General features: G+C 33.2%; 1 protein-coding gene across 14 annotated transcripts in view; it reads right to left on the bottom strand.

Annotated features, from left to right (window-relative positions):
- Cacna2d1 (calcium voltage-gated channel auxiliary subunit alpha2delta 1) overlaps positions 1-16,956 on the bottom strand; it is a 467,177-nt gene that overhangs the window by 32,528 nt on the left and 417,693 nt on the right. For 9 of the 14 annotated variants that reach the window (XM_058585488.1, XM_046464140.2, XM_046464142.2 and 6 more), the window contains 5 exons: positions 15,611-15,682; positions 13,019-13,080; positions 6,545-6,621; positions 5,288-5,308; positions 4,547-4,607 (listed from right to left, as the gene is read on the bottom strand). In XM_058585488.1, coding sequence (XP_058441471.1) covers positions 4,547-4,607; positions 5,288-5,308; positions 6,545-6,621; positions 13,019-13,080; positions 15,611-15,682 — 293 coding nt within the window. The remainder of the gene's footprint in view (positions 1-4,546; positions 4,608-5,287; positions 5,309-6,544; positions 6,622-13,018; positions 13,081-15,610; positions 15,683-16,956) is intronic. The other 5 variants (XM_046464143.2, XM_046464144.2, XM_046464150.2 and 2 more) reach the window with 1 other exon arrangement.

Below are 16,956 nucleotides of genomic sequence, written 5' to 3'. Positions count from 1 at the left end.
CTCTGCCAGTGGTAGGTCACCTCTGCAAAGTTATGACTGCATGCCTCTTAAAGATTGGAATCTTGCTCCATGCATTTACATTCTCAGTGTTTTCCTTTCATAGCAGTCTTAAAATTGAATGAAACTGAAGCCATTTTCTATTAATCAGGATCCAATAATTCATTTAGGAATTAACAAAAATGGTTTATGCTCAAATTTGCCAGCTATTTTAAAACATTTTTAAACAGCCTTTATTAAATAATATTCCTCATACAGCTACTACTACCTCCTACTACAACTTTAAAGATAACTAATACTTACTTAGAGTTCATATCTTATTAAGAGCTATGATAAATACTTTCTAGGCATTATCTTATTTAAAGTAATAAGAACTCTATAAGGTAGGTATTATTTTGCAAATTAAAAAACTAAGGTATACAGAATTTGAGTAATAGCCACAAAAATGAAGACCTGAAAAGCAGACTCATATATGTACAGTCTTGCTCTAAAGCTTGCCCTATTGTTTCTCATTAAATATAGCATCAGAAAAAACTTTACAACTGCCACACAAATATCTCTATTCTTAGTTTTATTTCCTTCACTCCAATTTTATATCACTTTGAGTATACATTTGATACTTACTTTTTCAAGAACTCTTCCCTACAAAAATTGTACTGGGTGTTCTTTGAGATCCCTTTGCATTTACATCTTCAATGTACATATAATAGCTTGGAGTGACAAGAAAATTGGGTCAAATCTCATCTTATTTAACATATCTAAAACTGTTTCCTGATCTGTGAAATGGGATCATAATACTAATTTATTATAGAGTTGTTATTATAGAACAGGAAATATTCTGTTCAAAACAGGGTTTAGCATATATTGAGGTGGACACTCATTAATTTGTCCTAAAAGCTACAATTCTTCCATGTTTAGGCTCCTCTCCTAAACACACACATGAATTCAATTTAAGCAAATTAAAGTTTCTGTATTGCTATCAAATATTACTTAGGCTACAGAAATAGTCCATATGCTAATTTCTGATGGACTATACAAAATCTATTGCCTAAGAATTAGAAATTGGAATTGAGAGATGTATTTATTCTCTTTGTGTGCACCTGGATTTTTATCGTCTTTTCTGTCTCTCTTAGGATGAAAATGAGAAAATTAGTCTGCTATTTAGTAGCAGAGAGAATTGAAGAAGCTTTCCAGAGATAACATATCTGAGATGCAGAGAGAGTTTAGTCAACACACTAGGGCTAATTTTAATCTCTTCTTACATTTTTGCTATGTTAATGTTTATTTGAAAATTCCTCTTTTCTAGCTAATGTCATCCTTAATATTTGGAATATAAAGGAGAACACTGAGAATATTATTCTTTCTAGTTGAAACTGGTTTTAGTAGCTTTAAGTTATTTGAAATAACAAATTGAAAGTTGTCCAAATGTACTTGTGTGTGAAAACTGCTAATAAAATTCCAGGGATTATGGTTAATCATATGATTTAAAAATATTCTTCATATATTTATTCACCATCTATAGCATGCCAGGCAATGGATTTGATATTGGGCATTGGATGGTAATTCAAATAGACATAGTCGTGGCTCTATCAAGGAAAGTCAATAAAATGAAATGTGGTCAGTGCTTTGATAAGGGAACTGTAGTACTCTCTAAAGCAGTCAGCAGGGACGCATGATCTAATGAAGATGGAAAGGAAATTCCTTGATTAAGAAGCTTTGAGGCTGAGGTCTAGAGTGGGGTGATAGAGTATGTACTGTAGAAAATAGAAAAGAAAGTAAGTGGAAGATGGCAAAGAAAAGCAACAACATTGACAATAAAAACAGTGGATTTAGGAACTGGGAGAAGTTTAGTGTGTCTAGAATTTAGAGCAGGGGAAGGCAAACTTTTTCTCAAAGGGTCACAGAGTAAGTGATTCAGGCTCTGTGGGCCTTAACATCTGTGCCAGGACTGCTCAACTCTGCCTCTGTAGCAAAGGCAGTCAGAGACAATATAAAAAACCAAGCACGTGTTCTATTCTAGTGCTCCAGTAGAGCTCACTGCATAAAACAGGCAGCTGGTCTGAAAGCCCCTGATTTAGAGGCTGGTGACCACATTGGTACAATGAGACCTGGTAACAGAGCACTTGGAAGTTATGATATAAAGTAAAGACTGTCATGAGGACAATATACAGCAACTGGTTAGTATTAAGTCGATGTAAAAAATATTATTCATATTTTAAAATAGTCTCAGAATAAATACAGGACTGGGAAGCAAAGTGGATATGTGAATGTATGGAGAAGTTGGAGGGAGCTGGGAGTATCTAAGGGGCAAAAAAGCAGTACCTGAACAATGCAAAACAGGTGACAGTGACAGATGCATGTGATGCTCAGGAGGCAAAAGTGGTACAGTGTGGTGAGTGCTGAGCCCTTGGATCTAAGGGCAAGGGAGCAGTTGAGGGCAACACACAGTTTCAAGACTGCCATTTGGGAGGGTGGTATTTCCTTCATGACACAATACACAGAGAAGAGCCTCCAAAGAGGAGAGATATTTACAAGGCATGGAATTTGAAGCATAATCAACAAATATTCCTGCAAGTTTCCATGAGATATGACTATCTCATACTGAAATATGTAAGGTAGACAAAGTCTGGATAGGGATACATGTGATTCTGTGTTGTGATGTAATGTCAATAAACTGCTCATAATGTCTACTTCTGCTTCTAGACATTGTGGCCATTATGTTAGATTTGGGAGCCATCACCCTACACTGCAGGCAAGCATGGTAGCTTGTGGTGTGAAGGCAGACTCAAATAAGAGAACCTTAACAAGCATCCTTTGCAGCAACCTCATGTGAGTGGTCAGCAGAGGAGCCAGATAGGGAGTAAGAGAACCACAGCAGTGTGACATCAAGAAAGAGGAGGAAGAGAATGCAGAAGGGAACACTCCAAAAACACTTCCAAAGCTGAGTATTTTTTTACCTTTTATTTTTTCATTTTTATTTTATTGGTTCTTCTTAGTTATATATGACATTAAAATCCATCTTGATAAAATTATAGAATCATAGGATATATCGTATTCTAATGAGGACCCTGAGCATGATGGTGGGGTATACTTAGATAGAGTCATATGTGTTCATAGGAAAAATATGTTAGATTTATTCCGTTCTCTTTCCTATTCCTATCCCTCTTTCTTTTCATTCCCCTTTGTCTAATTTAATAAACTTCTCTTCTTCATCTTTCCCCCTTTATTATGGTTTAGCTTCCACATATCAGCAAAAATTTCAACCTTTGGATTTTTGGGGATTGGCTTATTTCATTTAGCCTGGAATTGTCCAGATCCATCCATTTACTGGCAAATGTCATAAAGTCACTCTTATTTAAGGCTGAGTAATATTCCATTGTGTGTATATTCTACAATTTATTTATCCACTCCTCTGTAGATGGGCATCTAGGTTTGTTCCATAGCTTAGCTATTGTGAATTGTAATGCTATAAACATTGATGTGGTTATGTCACTGTAACATGCTGATTTATTTATTTTTTTTGGATATATGCTGAGGAGTGGGATAACTGGGTCAAATGGTGGTTCCATTCTTAGTTTTTTGAGGAATTACTGAGAGAGCTTTTTAACTGCCAATTTTTAAAATGTTACATTTACTCCCTATTTCAAGTAGAATCAGAATTCAGAAATTTGCTTTCATAAAAATAAAAGTAATCACTGAGAACAATTTTTATGAGCCCTTTGGGGTTCTTGGAATAATTTCTTCAAGAAGTATAAGCCTGAAAAATCAATAATACAAACTTTGAGATCTATTTAATATTTTATCCTCCACTAATGGGAATGCTGTATATGTGTGCTATAGAGTAGGAGTCAAGCTAAGAAAAAAAGAATACTCATGGATTACTGCATAGTTTCAAATAATCATAGAAAAGAGAGGTAGGCATAAAAGCTACATATTAGGGATAAAGAAAGGAGATTATATGAGAAAATTAAAATTGAGTAGGAGAAAAAGGTTCATGTGGAGAATCATGTGAGGCAATGTCACAATATTAAAGTAGTGCCCCAGAAATCTGTGTTAAACAAAAATCAATTATGAGTTTCAAACTTTCCAAATGTTTACACAAACATACACATCTGTATTTGCACATATCTATGTATACTTATGTATGTGTATGTTTGTGAGATAAATATATGTCATATTTTCTGCATATGTGTATATATATGTGTGCATATACAATGTATATATTCAAAGTACAAATGCATAAATACATAATTCTCCACTACTGTTTGGTATATTTTTAGTTCCATAAGAGCAAAGCCTACATCTATCCCATTCACCATTGTATGCTTGAATTATACATAGCAATTATTCAGTAAGTATCTGAATGAATAAATGAATGTATAACCAGGATATTGTACAGTTTTTAAAAAGTCATTGTCCTAGGTTTCATAATTTGACATAGGATTAACCCAAAGTAGTCTTGACTACAATTTAGAATATCTGTTAAAGGACTTACCCAACCAAAAAGCTTTAAAAAAGGAAAGCAAAACATGAAAAGCCTAAAACCAACCTTGGTGCTATGAATGTATAGCCAGATTCTTCAAAGTTATCTGGCTTCAGGGTTTCGGAATCTGCAAAGATAATGTCACAGATTAAATAAACAACAAGTACCCATTCCAAGATTCTATGACAATAAGAATGCATTAAAAAGATTACCTAGTAAGAAAAATTTAAAAATAAAAACAGACTACTTACATCCAAAAGGTGAAACAAATTAAAAACCATAAAGGTCCTTAATGCTTCCCAATATAGAAATAATGCCATATCATGGATTTACTTAACTACCTGATTACAACAGTTATACCAGATAAAATGCAGTCTACATTTTTCCCATTTACTAACCACAGTATAATCAAATATCTTTTAAAGAAAACTTCATATCAATGTTACATTAAGTATTTTATTTCAAATAAAAATAGAAAAAGTTTACCAATATTATGATACAAAAATGATTTTAATAAACTTAATGTATTTAGTCAATTAATAACATTATTCATTTTAGGTATGAATTAGTAAGTAGAAGGATAAAAAACACAATTTTAATTTTATGAAAAAACTTGAACATGAGACAGGTTGCATATGAAAACGCAAGCATATTCTTCCCCATTTTTGCTGCTAAGGTTTGAGTGACTGTGGAGGAGAATCTAGCAAATGAGAAGCACAGAGGATAATATCCAGTAGGAATGGAAATATCAGTGGAAATGTCAAGTGTACTTAAGAGAAAGAAACTGAGCAACAAGAAAATACTTGCCCTTCATTTTGCCCTTTTTTGCTGTGAAAATCCATCAGAAAGAGAAAGCAGGGAAACAAAAAAAAAAGAGGGTAAAGCAAAGGGGGTCACAAACAATATTTTATTCAATGACTTTCTTGAATAAAAATATTGTGCATAGATCAAAGGTTCATTTATGTACAGCTGTAGTCTGGAAAAAAAAAAAAGACATTTTTGAAGGCTGGAAGGTATGTCCTGGTAATTTTACTAGATTACCCTTTCTGTACTGTGGTTATTTCAAGGGTCTGTTTTGCGAAGTGGTTAATGCAGGTGCAAATACCCAAGATATCAGCCTATTAATGGAAGCACTTACCAATCATCAAGGACTCACTAGTTATCCCTCATTTGTCAAGTGAAGGACTAGCTCATGCAAAATTGCTGGTTGTTAAAAGACCATCATATCTATTAAGTGAAAGTGCAAATATAAATTTATAATATACCACAATATTCTATGAACACCAGGCCTGTAGAGGTTAAAAAAAAAAGATCCAATAGAGAAATGAAGGAAACTTTAGTTTATTCTCAAGCCAGATGTTACAAAATATATTCTATATACATATTTTTTTCTTAATCCTAACAGAAAAAATTTAGGTTGTTAATAATGAATGAACAGTATGCAAAGGATATGATGGTCATTTTACTTTACTAAATCTAGTCACCCCAAACAAAGATGAACAATGACTGGAAATATGCACTAGTGTTCATAATTACTCCACATTCCAAATGATGCTCATTAAAAAAAAATCAGTTTGAGTTACTGAGACATTAATTTGGATTATGGAAAGAAAGTTAATTGCCAAGCACAATATTATTCTAGCCAAAGGCAACAGAAAAAAATAAGTGAAAGGAAAGATAAGAAAAGGAAAAGCTTTACTAGCACAGAGCCATGAGTAGAGACCATGTTGATAATTAGCATGTGAAACATTGTACATCAGCTAGCAGACCCTTAAAACGACAGCAACAGAGGACACAGCACTGCAATGATTCTATGAGCACATAGCAAGGCAGGGAAGGGTGGTGGGGACTGCCAGTGAGACTGGAGTACCTGCTCATATTCTATCCATGTAGAATATTTCTTGTTCCTTGCATGTTTGGAATGGGTTAGAATCATTGCTGTAGATTTGGTAATAACACCTACTAAAATATATAAGCCTTGGGTATTCCAAAATCTAGACGTATTTAAACATCTGAGACTAGGAGATAACAAATAGACCCTGACGTGGCTTTCACAGTACTTACATCTGGCCTGAGTTATTGTCTCTTCTATTTTGGCTTTTATATAGTAAAAACTGTAGGTTGGTAATACCAAGGCCAAACTGCAATAGAAACAAGAGAAGCATAAACACAAACAAACAAAAATGAAACATAACTTAAAAAAAAAAAAGACACATCAAGTTCATGGGAAAATCCAAAGATCTTCCTCATGGGAGGGAAAGGACATATTACTTTGACAAGAAAATGCATTCAGCAAATAGAGTACTTAATTTTGGTCTTGCCATCCAGAGTCATCCAACTTTCTATATTGTAGGGAATCAGGAGACATGTGGAAAATAAGCTAACAAATTCATCCATAAATTAGCTGAGGAAGGAATGTCATGGGGTTCCTACTATATTTTCAGACAATTATTTTAAAATACTTTGAATTTTGACAAAAACAGATTACTGAGAGTATTTTTATTAAGTAAATAGACCATACCAATTGGTTACTCCTCATCAATGTATTTATATGGTGTTCAAATGTTTTATACCAAATAGATACATACCATTAAAAAATATAGATGGAAGAATTATTATTGTTACTATTGTACAATGTATAAGGTCATCTGAAATATATTATTTTTAGGGGTTAAATATCTACTATTTTAAAACTCTAATCTTTGGGCAAGTTTTCCAGTGTTTGCTGGTGGGCAAATTCAGATCCATTGTAGCACTAATAGATATTAACTGCTTGTTCCATTATTTCTTACCCAATTGTACAACTAAATTCATTTACTGTGGATATTCCAAATGATTTGGTGGATTTTTGTTAGACACAAAGGGAAATACATTCTAAATTCAGTAGCTTATGAGATTTAAAGAGTTCCTTTAGTCTCATGGTAGATGTCCCAATGGGAAGATAGTTTTAGGGCAAATTTTAAGTCAAATTCAGAATGTTTTAGACACAAAAAATGTAAACTAGCCATTTATCCAAAATTGCCTTAATGACTGTTCAAAATAAAACATTGTTAGGCAAAGTAACATTTCTCAATTTGAAATAAACAATTAATAAAACATGACATTTTAGAACTATTATAAGTTCAAAATATGCAATTTCTAATAATACAACTTTTTATGTATAAAATGATTCTACTCTCATACTAGCTAACACCCATATGTGGAACATACATAATGATCCTATATCCCCATTTGCAGTTACAAATGACTTTTGCTATGCTCTGAATATAGAAAGGAAACTTGTAAGCTAAAAGTATAAAAAATGAGGGTATCTCTAAGAGGCCCAACATAACCACTTTCTAAAAGTAAAACTTGATTAATATGACCAATTGAGTCACTGACATACATTTTTAACATTTACTCCAAATTTTAGTAATACACAGGAAAAGGTGTACATTCTAGGCTTTTGAGCATTTTTTGGCACTTCCAGATCCTTGAAGTCACTCAAATCTCATGTATCACCAGCTTTGGAAAAATCTAAACTGTAATCTCATTTATGTGTCATTTGTGGACAATATGGAGTAAAACTAAGTATAAATTTTCAGATTTTTCCTTCTTATGAATATAAATATTAAAATTGTCCTTTATAAAAAGGAAAAAATACAAGAGCCTACTTGCTTAAATTTAATTATGCAATAAAGATAGCAAAATAAGTGGATGTTTGTTACTTCTGATTCCCAAATCTTTCACCATTGTTAAGTAATTTATAAGACTTTCCTTACAGGAAAAGGTCAGGGAAATAAAATGTTATGTAGATTTAATGAAAATTTCTATATTCATTTCATAGGTAACTTCAAGTGGAGGCAGAGATTAAAATTAAAATAAGCAGCGAAATCAGTCTGAAAGCAAGATGACCTTTCGTGATTCACTTGCCATTTAGAAAATGTAGAGTGGAATTACTGAGCATTTGAAGATTGTCTCCTACAAATTCCTCTCAAGGGAAATTAGGACATTTTTATTGCTCCATCAGCCTTATTGCTAAGAGAAACTTCTAATTAAAACCAATAATGTTATATCATGCGACTGCTACAGTGTCACTCTATAAGCTTGCGTTACATCTCATGTACCACAAAATAGTGTGGGAATTCAAGAGGAACACCATAAATGTTTTAAAATTGGTATATCAAATATACATTTTATTGGCCTGCAAGACTAATGCTGTTATCCAGAGCTACAATTCTTTCTATAGAAAAAGTGTTATACTTTATCTTCAACTCAAGCCAACAGTTATTTCTTCCACATAATGCCAGATAAGATCTTTACAAACATACAGAGTCAATGGTGCTATCATACACAGTACTTGCTGTCTCTCCCCATATAAACCCAATAAACCAAGACAGCTTTATTTCCTCTTGGAGATTAAAGTTCAATAAAGCAAGTGGCCACCAGATGGATGGTTGAGCCCATGTAACATTTATGTGCCCCATAAACACAGTTAACAGAGTTAAATAGAATATCACAAACACTTTTCAAGTCAATAATCTATGTCAAAGTAAACTTTATTAAAAAGAGAAGGCTTTCTATTAAAACAATTAAATTACTATAATACAGAAGATGGTACCTAACTTGGATCAAAATTTATGGAGCCAGAAATTACCTTTCTGAAATTTGGTATCTCATTCATTAAATCAAAACATATCTTTTGTTCAACTCAGATGTGATATTTTGTTCTAAACTGCTGCTTGTGAATTTGTCTAGAAATTCAGGGAAGTGTTTATAACAGGAGTAGATTCAATTTAGCCCAGAATTAGAGACTTGGAAAAGAGAATATATGAGGAAAACATGCCAAAGTGAAAGAATCAGGGCCTCTTTGGAGAAAAACGAAATGTATAATAATGGAAATCACAGAAGTGACAGGGAAGAAAGCTTAGTGTGAAATGTGTGATAGGTATATCAGCCTTGGAAGTCTAAATGTGATATTTTGTGAACAGGGAAAGACAATGAATTTGAGGAAACATTAACCTGCCCACACTTTGTATTATTCCTGAGCATTGAGGGAAAGGTTAGATAGAGTGTAGAAGCCATTTGTGAGATAATTTCACCTTCAGCCAGGGTATAAGAAAAATTTTAAAAACCCCCAAAGTGTTCTTATAACAGCAGTAGAACCAACCACCATGGTTGCCTCATTGTCAGCGACAAAATGGCGCAGAATTCCTAACGCAGATCTGGTTCACCTGAATAACAGAGCACAGTGCACATTCTCACTCTCAAGAGACAGGGCTCCCTGCTGCCTTCTCCACACCTTTTAGTGAGTTTATCCAAAAACTGAAAAATGGCAATAATTGAGAAAGAGGGAGGAAAATGAATAATATGTATATGTGTATGAAGATTGTGTAAATGTAAAGAGATGCCTAGATAAAAATTAGAGATAGGAATTAATAGACTGAAATAAGTAAAATAATTAAAATAGTCATTCTAGTGTTTCTTAATAAATCCTAAAATGTGTCAAAACCAAGAAAAGGAAGAAGGACTGGCATGTGCCATGTGAAGACATTAATATGTATGTTCTTCTCTTCTATATCTACTGTATATACCATTCTAGGAACAAAGAGACAGGTTTCTATGATAACAACATTTAGCTTTAGAAATATTCCCTAGCACTCTTGGCTCCCCTTAAAGATTATGTGTATATTATGAGGAGTTGGAAAGGAACGGAATATAAAAAGAAATACTTGAGGTCACCACAGCCTATTAGTTAGGATACATGTTAATTGCACAGAAATATGTCATAAGAGACTTTCATGTTTCGTTACTGCAATGGAAGTTTTGGACATCATTATATGAATCTGACAGAATGAGACAGACTGGAAATTTCTCTGATTAAATTTTTGTCAACTTCAAATAGAAATTCTTCAATTCTGGACATATTTATAGAGTGCCTACTATATGCCACTGTCGGAAAGCTGATGATTCATAAGACACAGGGAAAAGTCATTGCCCCTTAGAACTTAGTAGTAAAAGAGGACAAATGAGAATCAAGACTATCACTGGTTGCATTGGCACATGCCTGTAACCCCAGTGACTAGGGAGGCTGAGACAGGAGGATCGCAAGTTCAAAGCCAGCCTCAGCAATGGTGAGGCACTGAGTAACTCAGTGAGACCCTGTCTCTAAAGAAAATACAAAATAGGCCTGGGAATGTGGCTCAGTGGTTGAGTGCCCCTAAGTTTAATCCCCAGTAACCCCTTCCAACAAAAGAGAATATCATTATATGTATTATATGGCTCATGTATATGTGCCTGTGTTTAAAGTAAAAGATGACAGGGTTATGGAAAACACAAAGCAGAGGAAGGAGACATGGAGTATGGTGAGGCACTTACCATTTTAATTAGGATGGTTGGAAAAGGACTTTCTGAGGAAATGAAAAGTAAGCAATAACATGAAGATGAGGATATAAGCATATGGTCTATCTAGGAAAAATCATGTGGGGCAGAAGTCACTTCGGGAACAAATGCAATGAGACAGAAGAGTGCCAGTGTTTATGAACAGCAACAAGGGGGACAGTGTGGCTTAACCAGAGCATGTGCAGTGGACAATGATTTAGAGAGGTGGCACTGAGTGAGATCCATGGTTTAGGGCACCATGGTGGGCTCTGGAAGCTACACCAAATGAGACAGTAAATTATTGGGAGGTTGTGAGTAGGGTACAATTGTTTTCAGGTGTTAAGCTCACTCATTTTAGTGTGTTGAGAATATCAACAGGAACAAAAACAGAGGTCCAGATGTAAGCAGCTATGTACTGGCAGGGGAGTGGGAATTCTTTCCATTTCTATTTTCACAGTAATGGAAGCAAAGACACCACCCAAGAAAAAATGGATGAGGAGTATTATGGGTTTGAAGAAAAAGAAGAAACTGTCATCAATCATCTATAAGCACCCTATATTTCCTGGATTATTGAGAACCCCAGGCATTATTAAGGCCCACTTGAGATAAGTGTTCACCAATTTTAGGTGATATGGGTTTGTAAATACTTTGCTTCAACCATTTTTAGTGAAGTGTGGTTATAATTGAACTTAACCAGAATTGGTATTTTGTCAAACCTGAAGGAAGTCTGATAAAGGGACTTGGGCTGGGGTGTGTGCAAGAAAGTGAACATAGGATCCAAGGAATTTCTGTTAAATAAAGAGGGTCACAAGGACAGTGGAAAGAGAGAAGGGATTGCTGGGTTTCTTATCTCAATTGAGACAAAGGATTGCTGTCATCAGGTTACTTGTGAGAGGGGTGGAAATCTAGAAAGTGATAATCAAAGGTTGGATGAAAACATCTCCATTAGATTATGAAGGAGTTGCAGATGATACTATAAGAGCTATGGAACCTGACTTTGGAATAAATGGGTAAGGCTGAGGATGACAATATCAGTAGAGGACAGGAGGGAAAAAACGGAAGTTTGGGCACCAGAACACTCATCTATATAAATACTACTTGAAATGTAGTGCATAGACCTAGCTAATTTGCAAATAATTATTATCCCATGAACAGAAAAATACAGAAATTGAAAGTAAATATTTAGGAAATTTTACAGCAATTTGACAGGCTAACTCTGCCTGTGGAATCTAATGATAAAATTTACAGCTTGTACTTTTAAACTGCTTTGAAATTTTTGTTTTACTTTATGCCAGTGTCCATATGTTATAATAATTTGAAAAATACTGATCTATATGAATGTAGGAGAGACTGATAATGAGGCAATCTTATAGGAATAAGAGGGAGACAACTGCTAAACAGAGAAAGGTGGATAGTGTAGTCTGGTGACATGAGATTCAAAGATGAGAGTTCCTTTTAATGAGGAAAAAAAGAGAGAAGGAGTAACAAGAATGATGTACTCATATAAACCTCAGTATTATGAGGATGCAGGGAGCCAGGCCAGAGGGAAAGCAGTGAGCTGAGAGGGGAATTGAAGTGAGAAAGTGAAGGAAATGCTCAGCAGGTTTGGAGAAAGGGAGGAATCTTCCAAGCGATGATCAGGGATTAGGCTGTCTAATTCTCCAAGCTCAGCTAATGGGATAGATCCTGATATTAATGAACTGTTATTCAGTGGGAGCAAATTACATCAACTAAGTCTTTTATAACAGATGCTATGAGGAGAAAATAAGCTGTACTTTTAGGTTAATTTGCAACTTAAATGCAAGTAAAATAAGCAAAATCCCAACTTAAAAGAGGAAGTCAGTGGAAGTGACAGCTATAAAATATTATGGGGATTTTTGTCAACATTTATCAGTAATATAATTAGACAAAAAAATACAGATTTAAAACATATGTTTTTATTGACAGATTTTAATATTGCTAGCTTTCCCCATCTTTTCTATCTTGAAAAATCAGGTGCTATAACTTTAATACATTTTTACGTTGGTGAGAGAATAACTTTCTATTGGAAATCACATTAAAAACAGCTTATGAAAATGCAAAGACAATATTCATCCATTGAAATTGTGGCAACTAAAAACTAGAAAAAGGCATTGAACATTATTTTTCCATAATACACATATAAATGTAACTAATTACCTGTAATCTGTGCCATTGACAGGTGTCCATGTGTATGTCCTGTTTCCTTTATCAATATATCTCTAGAAAAAAGTTTGACTTCATCATTATCAACTCATATCTTCATGAATTCATATGAAGAATGGAGTAATAATATTTACTTATAAATTCTGCAGTCATTCACAGCCTTCTTCATAAATGTATGATAGAATCTATCCTCAATTTATTTTTTCCATTATGGGTGTATGTTTGAGAGAAAATAAAAATTTTAGAACAGAAATAAGTATCCAGATGATACAATTTAAGGAGTTAAAAAGTATTAGATCTTAACAGTTTATGCCAAAGAAAAAGAAAACCTGAAAATATTTTCTGAAAACTGAAGTTTAATAATGAAAAAGACCACGACTCAGATATAGTTTAGAGTGAATAGGAATATCAGGAAATGAATGTCATCAGTGTGTCTAGATCCAAATTAGTATATTATTACTGTTCTTATTAAGCTTTAATTATGGTATTACTATGGTTTGTTAAGAGGCTAATTACTTGATGTTACTGAAGGTTAGGAAGACACCTAATCTACTAGAGAAAGGAAATGCCGAGTTAAATAACTTCACGGATATAAAATCTTTCATATGCAGCTATTGAGTAATGGTATAAAGACATTCTCGATCTTTCTTCCTTTAGGTACAGTGATGGCACATATTCGACTTTTAATTTTGTCAATTATCTCCAGCTTTATTATCCTCACCATATTAAAAATTTTGTGGAAGGGTTATTCAGCATTATGCACCATGCTAAATATCTTACTGTCATTTATCTCACTTACTCAAACCCCAGGAGTAGATCTTATTTCTCATAATTTATTGATCAAGAAATAAGCCTTAAGAAGGAGATAATGCACTTACATTTTCAGGGTTAAGAAAAATGTCTGAGGCCAAATCCACTTTTATAATGACTATTTAATTTTGCTTTTATACATCAAACCCTCCTACTGCTCTGTGTGGGTGTGTGTGCACGTGTGTGTAGGTGTATGTACGGTGGATGGAAGGATGGGTGGACAGGATTAATTTGAAAATGTTTACAAATTAATTTGAGACAAGTGTGGGTAAAAACTATTCAATAAATCAGATAAGAAGAAAGGCTCTGTGGGAAACATTTCACATGTAAGGAATTTTAAATTATTTGTGACTCATAATGCCAGACATTTTGAGATGTGCTGTGTTTTCAATCTCACAAAAATGGAAAATGGTGTCAAGAAAAATTACATGATTTCCTACAACAAAAGAGAATGAAATTCACAGTCACTTCTCAACTGATATACTCATTCACAGGGTAAACAAATTTTCTTTAATTGAATATACAAAAACCTGGAGGGCGTTTATATTGTAATTGAAGTTTAACAGCTATATCTGCTTTTAATCACACATTCAAGGAAAAAAAATCTAAAATTTTAAAGATTTATAAGTGGAAATTAGTCAAAGAAAGGAATATGCAATAATATGAAGGAGGAAAAATATCAATGTAAGTAAATAGAATGAAGATAACTTGGTAAGCTGAGGAAAGAATGTGCAGGTCACAGTTCTTGGAACAACACAGAGAGGTGAGGGGTACTGTTGAGTAGTTTACATCCTTCATGCAGGGAGTGAAAGGGAAAAGAGCATGGCTAAAGTCTAAGTCAATACTGAGTAGATAGCTCAATAAAGACTGAAGTTTATATATACCTCCTCAGGCTCTGGTAAGAGGGACTCATAATGATATTAAAATGAGAAAAGCCATGTGCTAATGAAGGACCACATTTAGAACCTAGGTCCATCTTTGGAAACATCTGCTGAGGAATTGGAGAGAATCTGGGAAAAAAGTATGAGATTTCAGAGGGACGGATATAATTTATATATAAAAGCTAAAGTTAAAGTTCCAGGCACAAAAGCCTCTGAGTCCTATATATTTTTGAGATACTCAAATATATGAATGTCCTTTTTCATTCCACATGACTGATTAATGGTTAGCTATTCCTTATCCACAAGAGATCTTACATACAAACATAAAGAAATATAAGTTTAGTAAATAAGTCAGTGATAAATGAGGTCGTTTGTGCTAGCTCATATTTTAATTTCAGATTTAAATGCAGAAAATCTATAAATAGTAAAAACAGAGATAAGTCCAACTACAAACAAGTAAATGAAAAACAAAAACACAAAACAACATACAGAACACAACAATTAGAATGTCTGTATGCATAAATCATAAAACATACAGCTTTTCAATATTAACTTCAATTTTCATTGTTGCTAAAAACAGCACAACATTAAGTTGTGTGTTTTATTTCTTATAATGATAAAATATACAGGCATCAAATATAGCTTTCAATGATTTAAAAAAATATATATATAGCAAAAAACTTACAGCGATATTATTTCAAAAAATATTTTGAAAAGAGTTGAAAATATCTTAGTAAAATATTCCCCTAGTTAAAAAGTGTCTTAAAAGAAAAATTTTCATTAGAAACTTCCTTGTTATATAAGTAAATACCAGATTAGCAGAAAGGAAAGACAAATTCTCAAGATCGATTATTATTAACACATACTTTAAGAATACAAAAGAATGAATTCTTACCTCATCTTGAGATTTAACCAGAGTTCTGAAGGTTTTTTCTCCACTTTCTCCATCTATCATTTTATTTCGAATCTAAGGGAAAATGAAACAACTACTTTATTCCAGGAACCAAGCAGACCTATTGAAGTATGATTATATTCATTTTTGAATGTTTTTCCTTATTTTGAACAGAATGAATATAAATGGTAGATTGGTTTGACTATTAGTTGCAGTTGTTCTCTGGGAATTATTTTTTAAAGTTGTCAAACTCTGATCATTTTATATCATTTTAAAATAACAAAAGCACCTGAAATAAATTTTTTCAACCAGTCATTAATTTTTGAAACATAATTAGTAAAAAAAAAAAAAAAGTAGTCAACTGTCTTATAGGCTGGCTACATTTACATGAAAAGTTCTCATTGAGAAAGAGAAATGCATATGCATTTACAGAATTAGCATGTACTATGGAATATTTCAAATTTCAACTTCACCTAATCAGATTTATATGAGAAAGAATTTTTTAATTTTTATTAGTGCATTATAATTATGCAGACAATGACATTAATTTTTATATATTTGAACAGGTACAAAATATAATAATATAAATCTGTAAATTTTATTTCCCAATACTTTTTATCCTTATTCAGTTTCCATTTGTCATCTCCGACAGTACAAATACAATATAAGTAAGGGATAGAGAGACTTATAAAAACCTACTGGGATTTAATAAGACACAGTTTAGCTTCCTTATAGGCAATTTCCCAAATTTTAAAAAATGAATTAGGTCACATTAATTTACAAAATATTCATCTACTGGAAATTATCAAAATTTTCTTTAGCTTATTTTTCATTTTCTGTAACACAATTGGACATTTGCATTTGGCATTTGGTCACTACAGATAATAAGTGAACAAACTTGGTGTGAGAAAAAAATTAAATGTGAAGAGGATGTGATTAGTCTAATTTAATTAAAATACTTGAGGTCTGAAAAACACAAAAGGAAAGAGCAGAGAGCAGCTCCTTAGGTAACTTGAATGTCCATCAAGGCTCCAAAATAATGAACACTTGACCACAAAGCAGATATTTTTCCAAGCTCTTTCTAGATATTATTTCATGCAATCACTATGTTAACTGAGGGGAAACAAGACTTAGAGAGACTAAATGTTGTGATGATCATTGTGGTGACTGAGCAGGGAGGAGTTCAGACATCCATTTTGCCACCACTACCTTATCCTACTTTATTGTATATAACACTTGACAACAAATATTCATTAGCCAGGGAAAACATCCTAGCTCTATGCCACAGCCTAGGATAATCATAGTTAAATCTTATGGTTGTGCAATGAGGGAGTAAATCTGTAAAATGA

The sequence above is a fragment of the Marmota monax genome, unplaced genomic scaffold (genome assembly GCF_021218885.2).
Source record: "Marmota monax isolate L192 unplaced genomic scaffold, Marmota_monax_Labrador192_F-V1.1 WCK01_AAM20220418_F8-fsc00065, whole genome shotgun sequence".
Lineage (NCBI taxonomy): Eukaryota > Metazoa > Chordata > Mammalia > Rodentia > Sciuridae > Marmota > Marmota monax.
The sequence above is the reverse complement of the archived record's forward strand: the minus strand, read 5'-3'. Positions and strand labels throughout refer to the sequence as shown.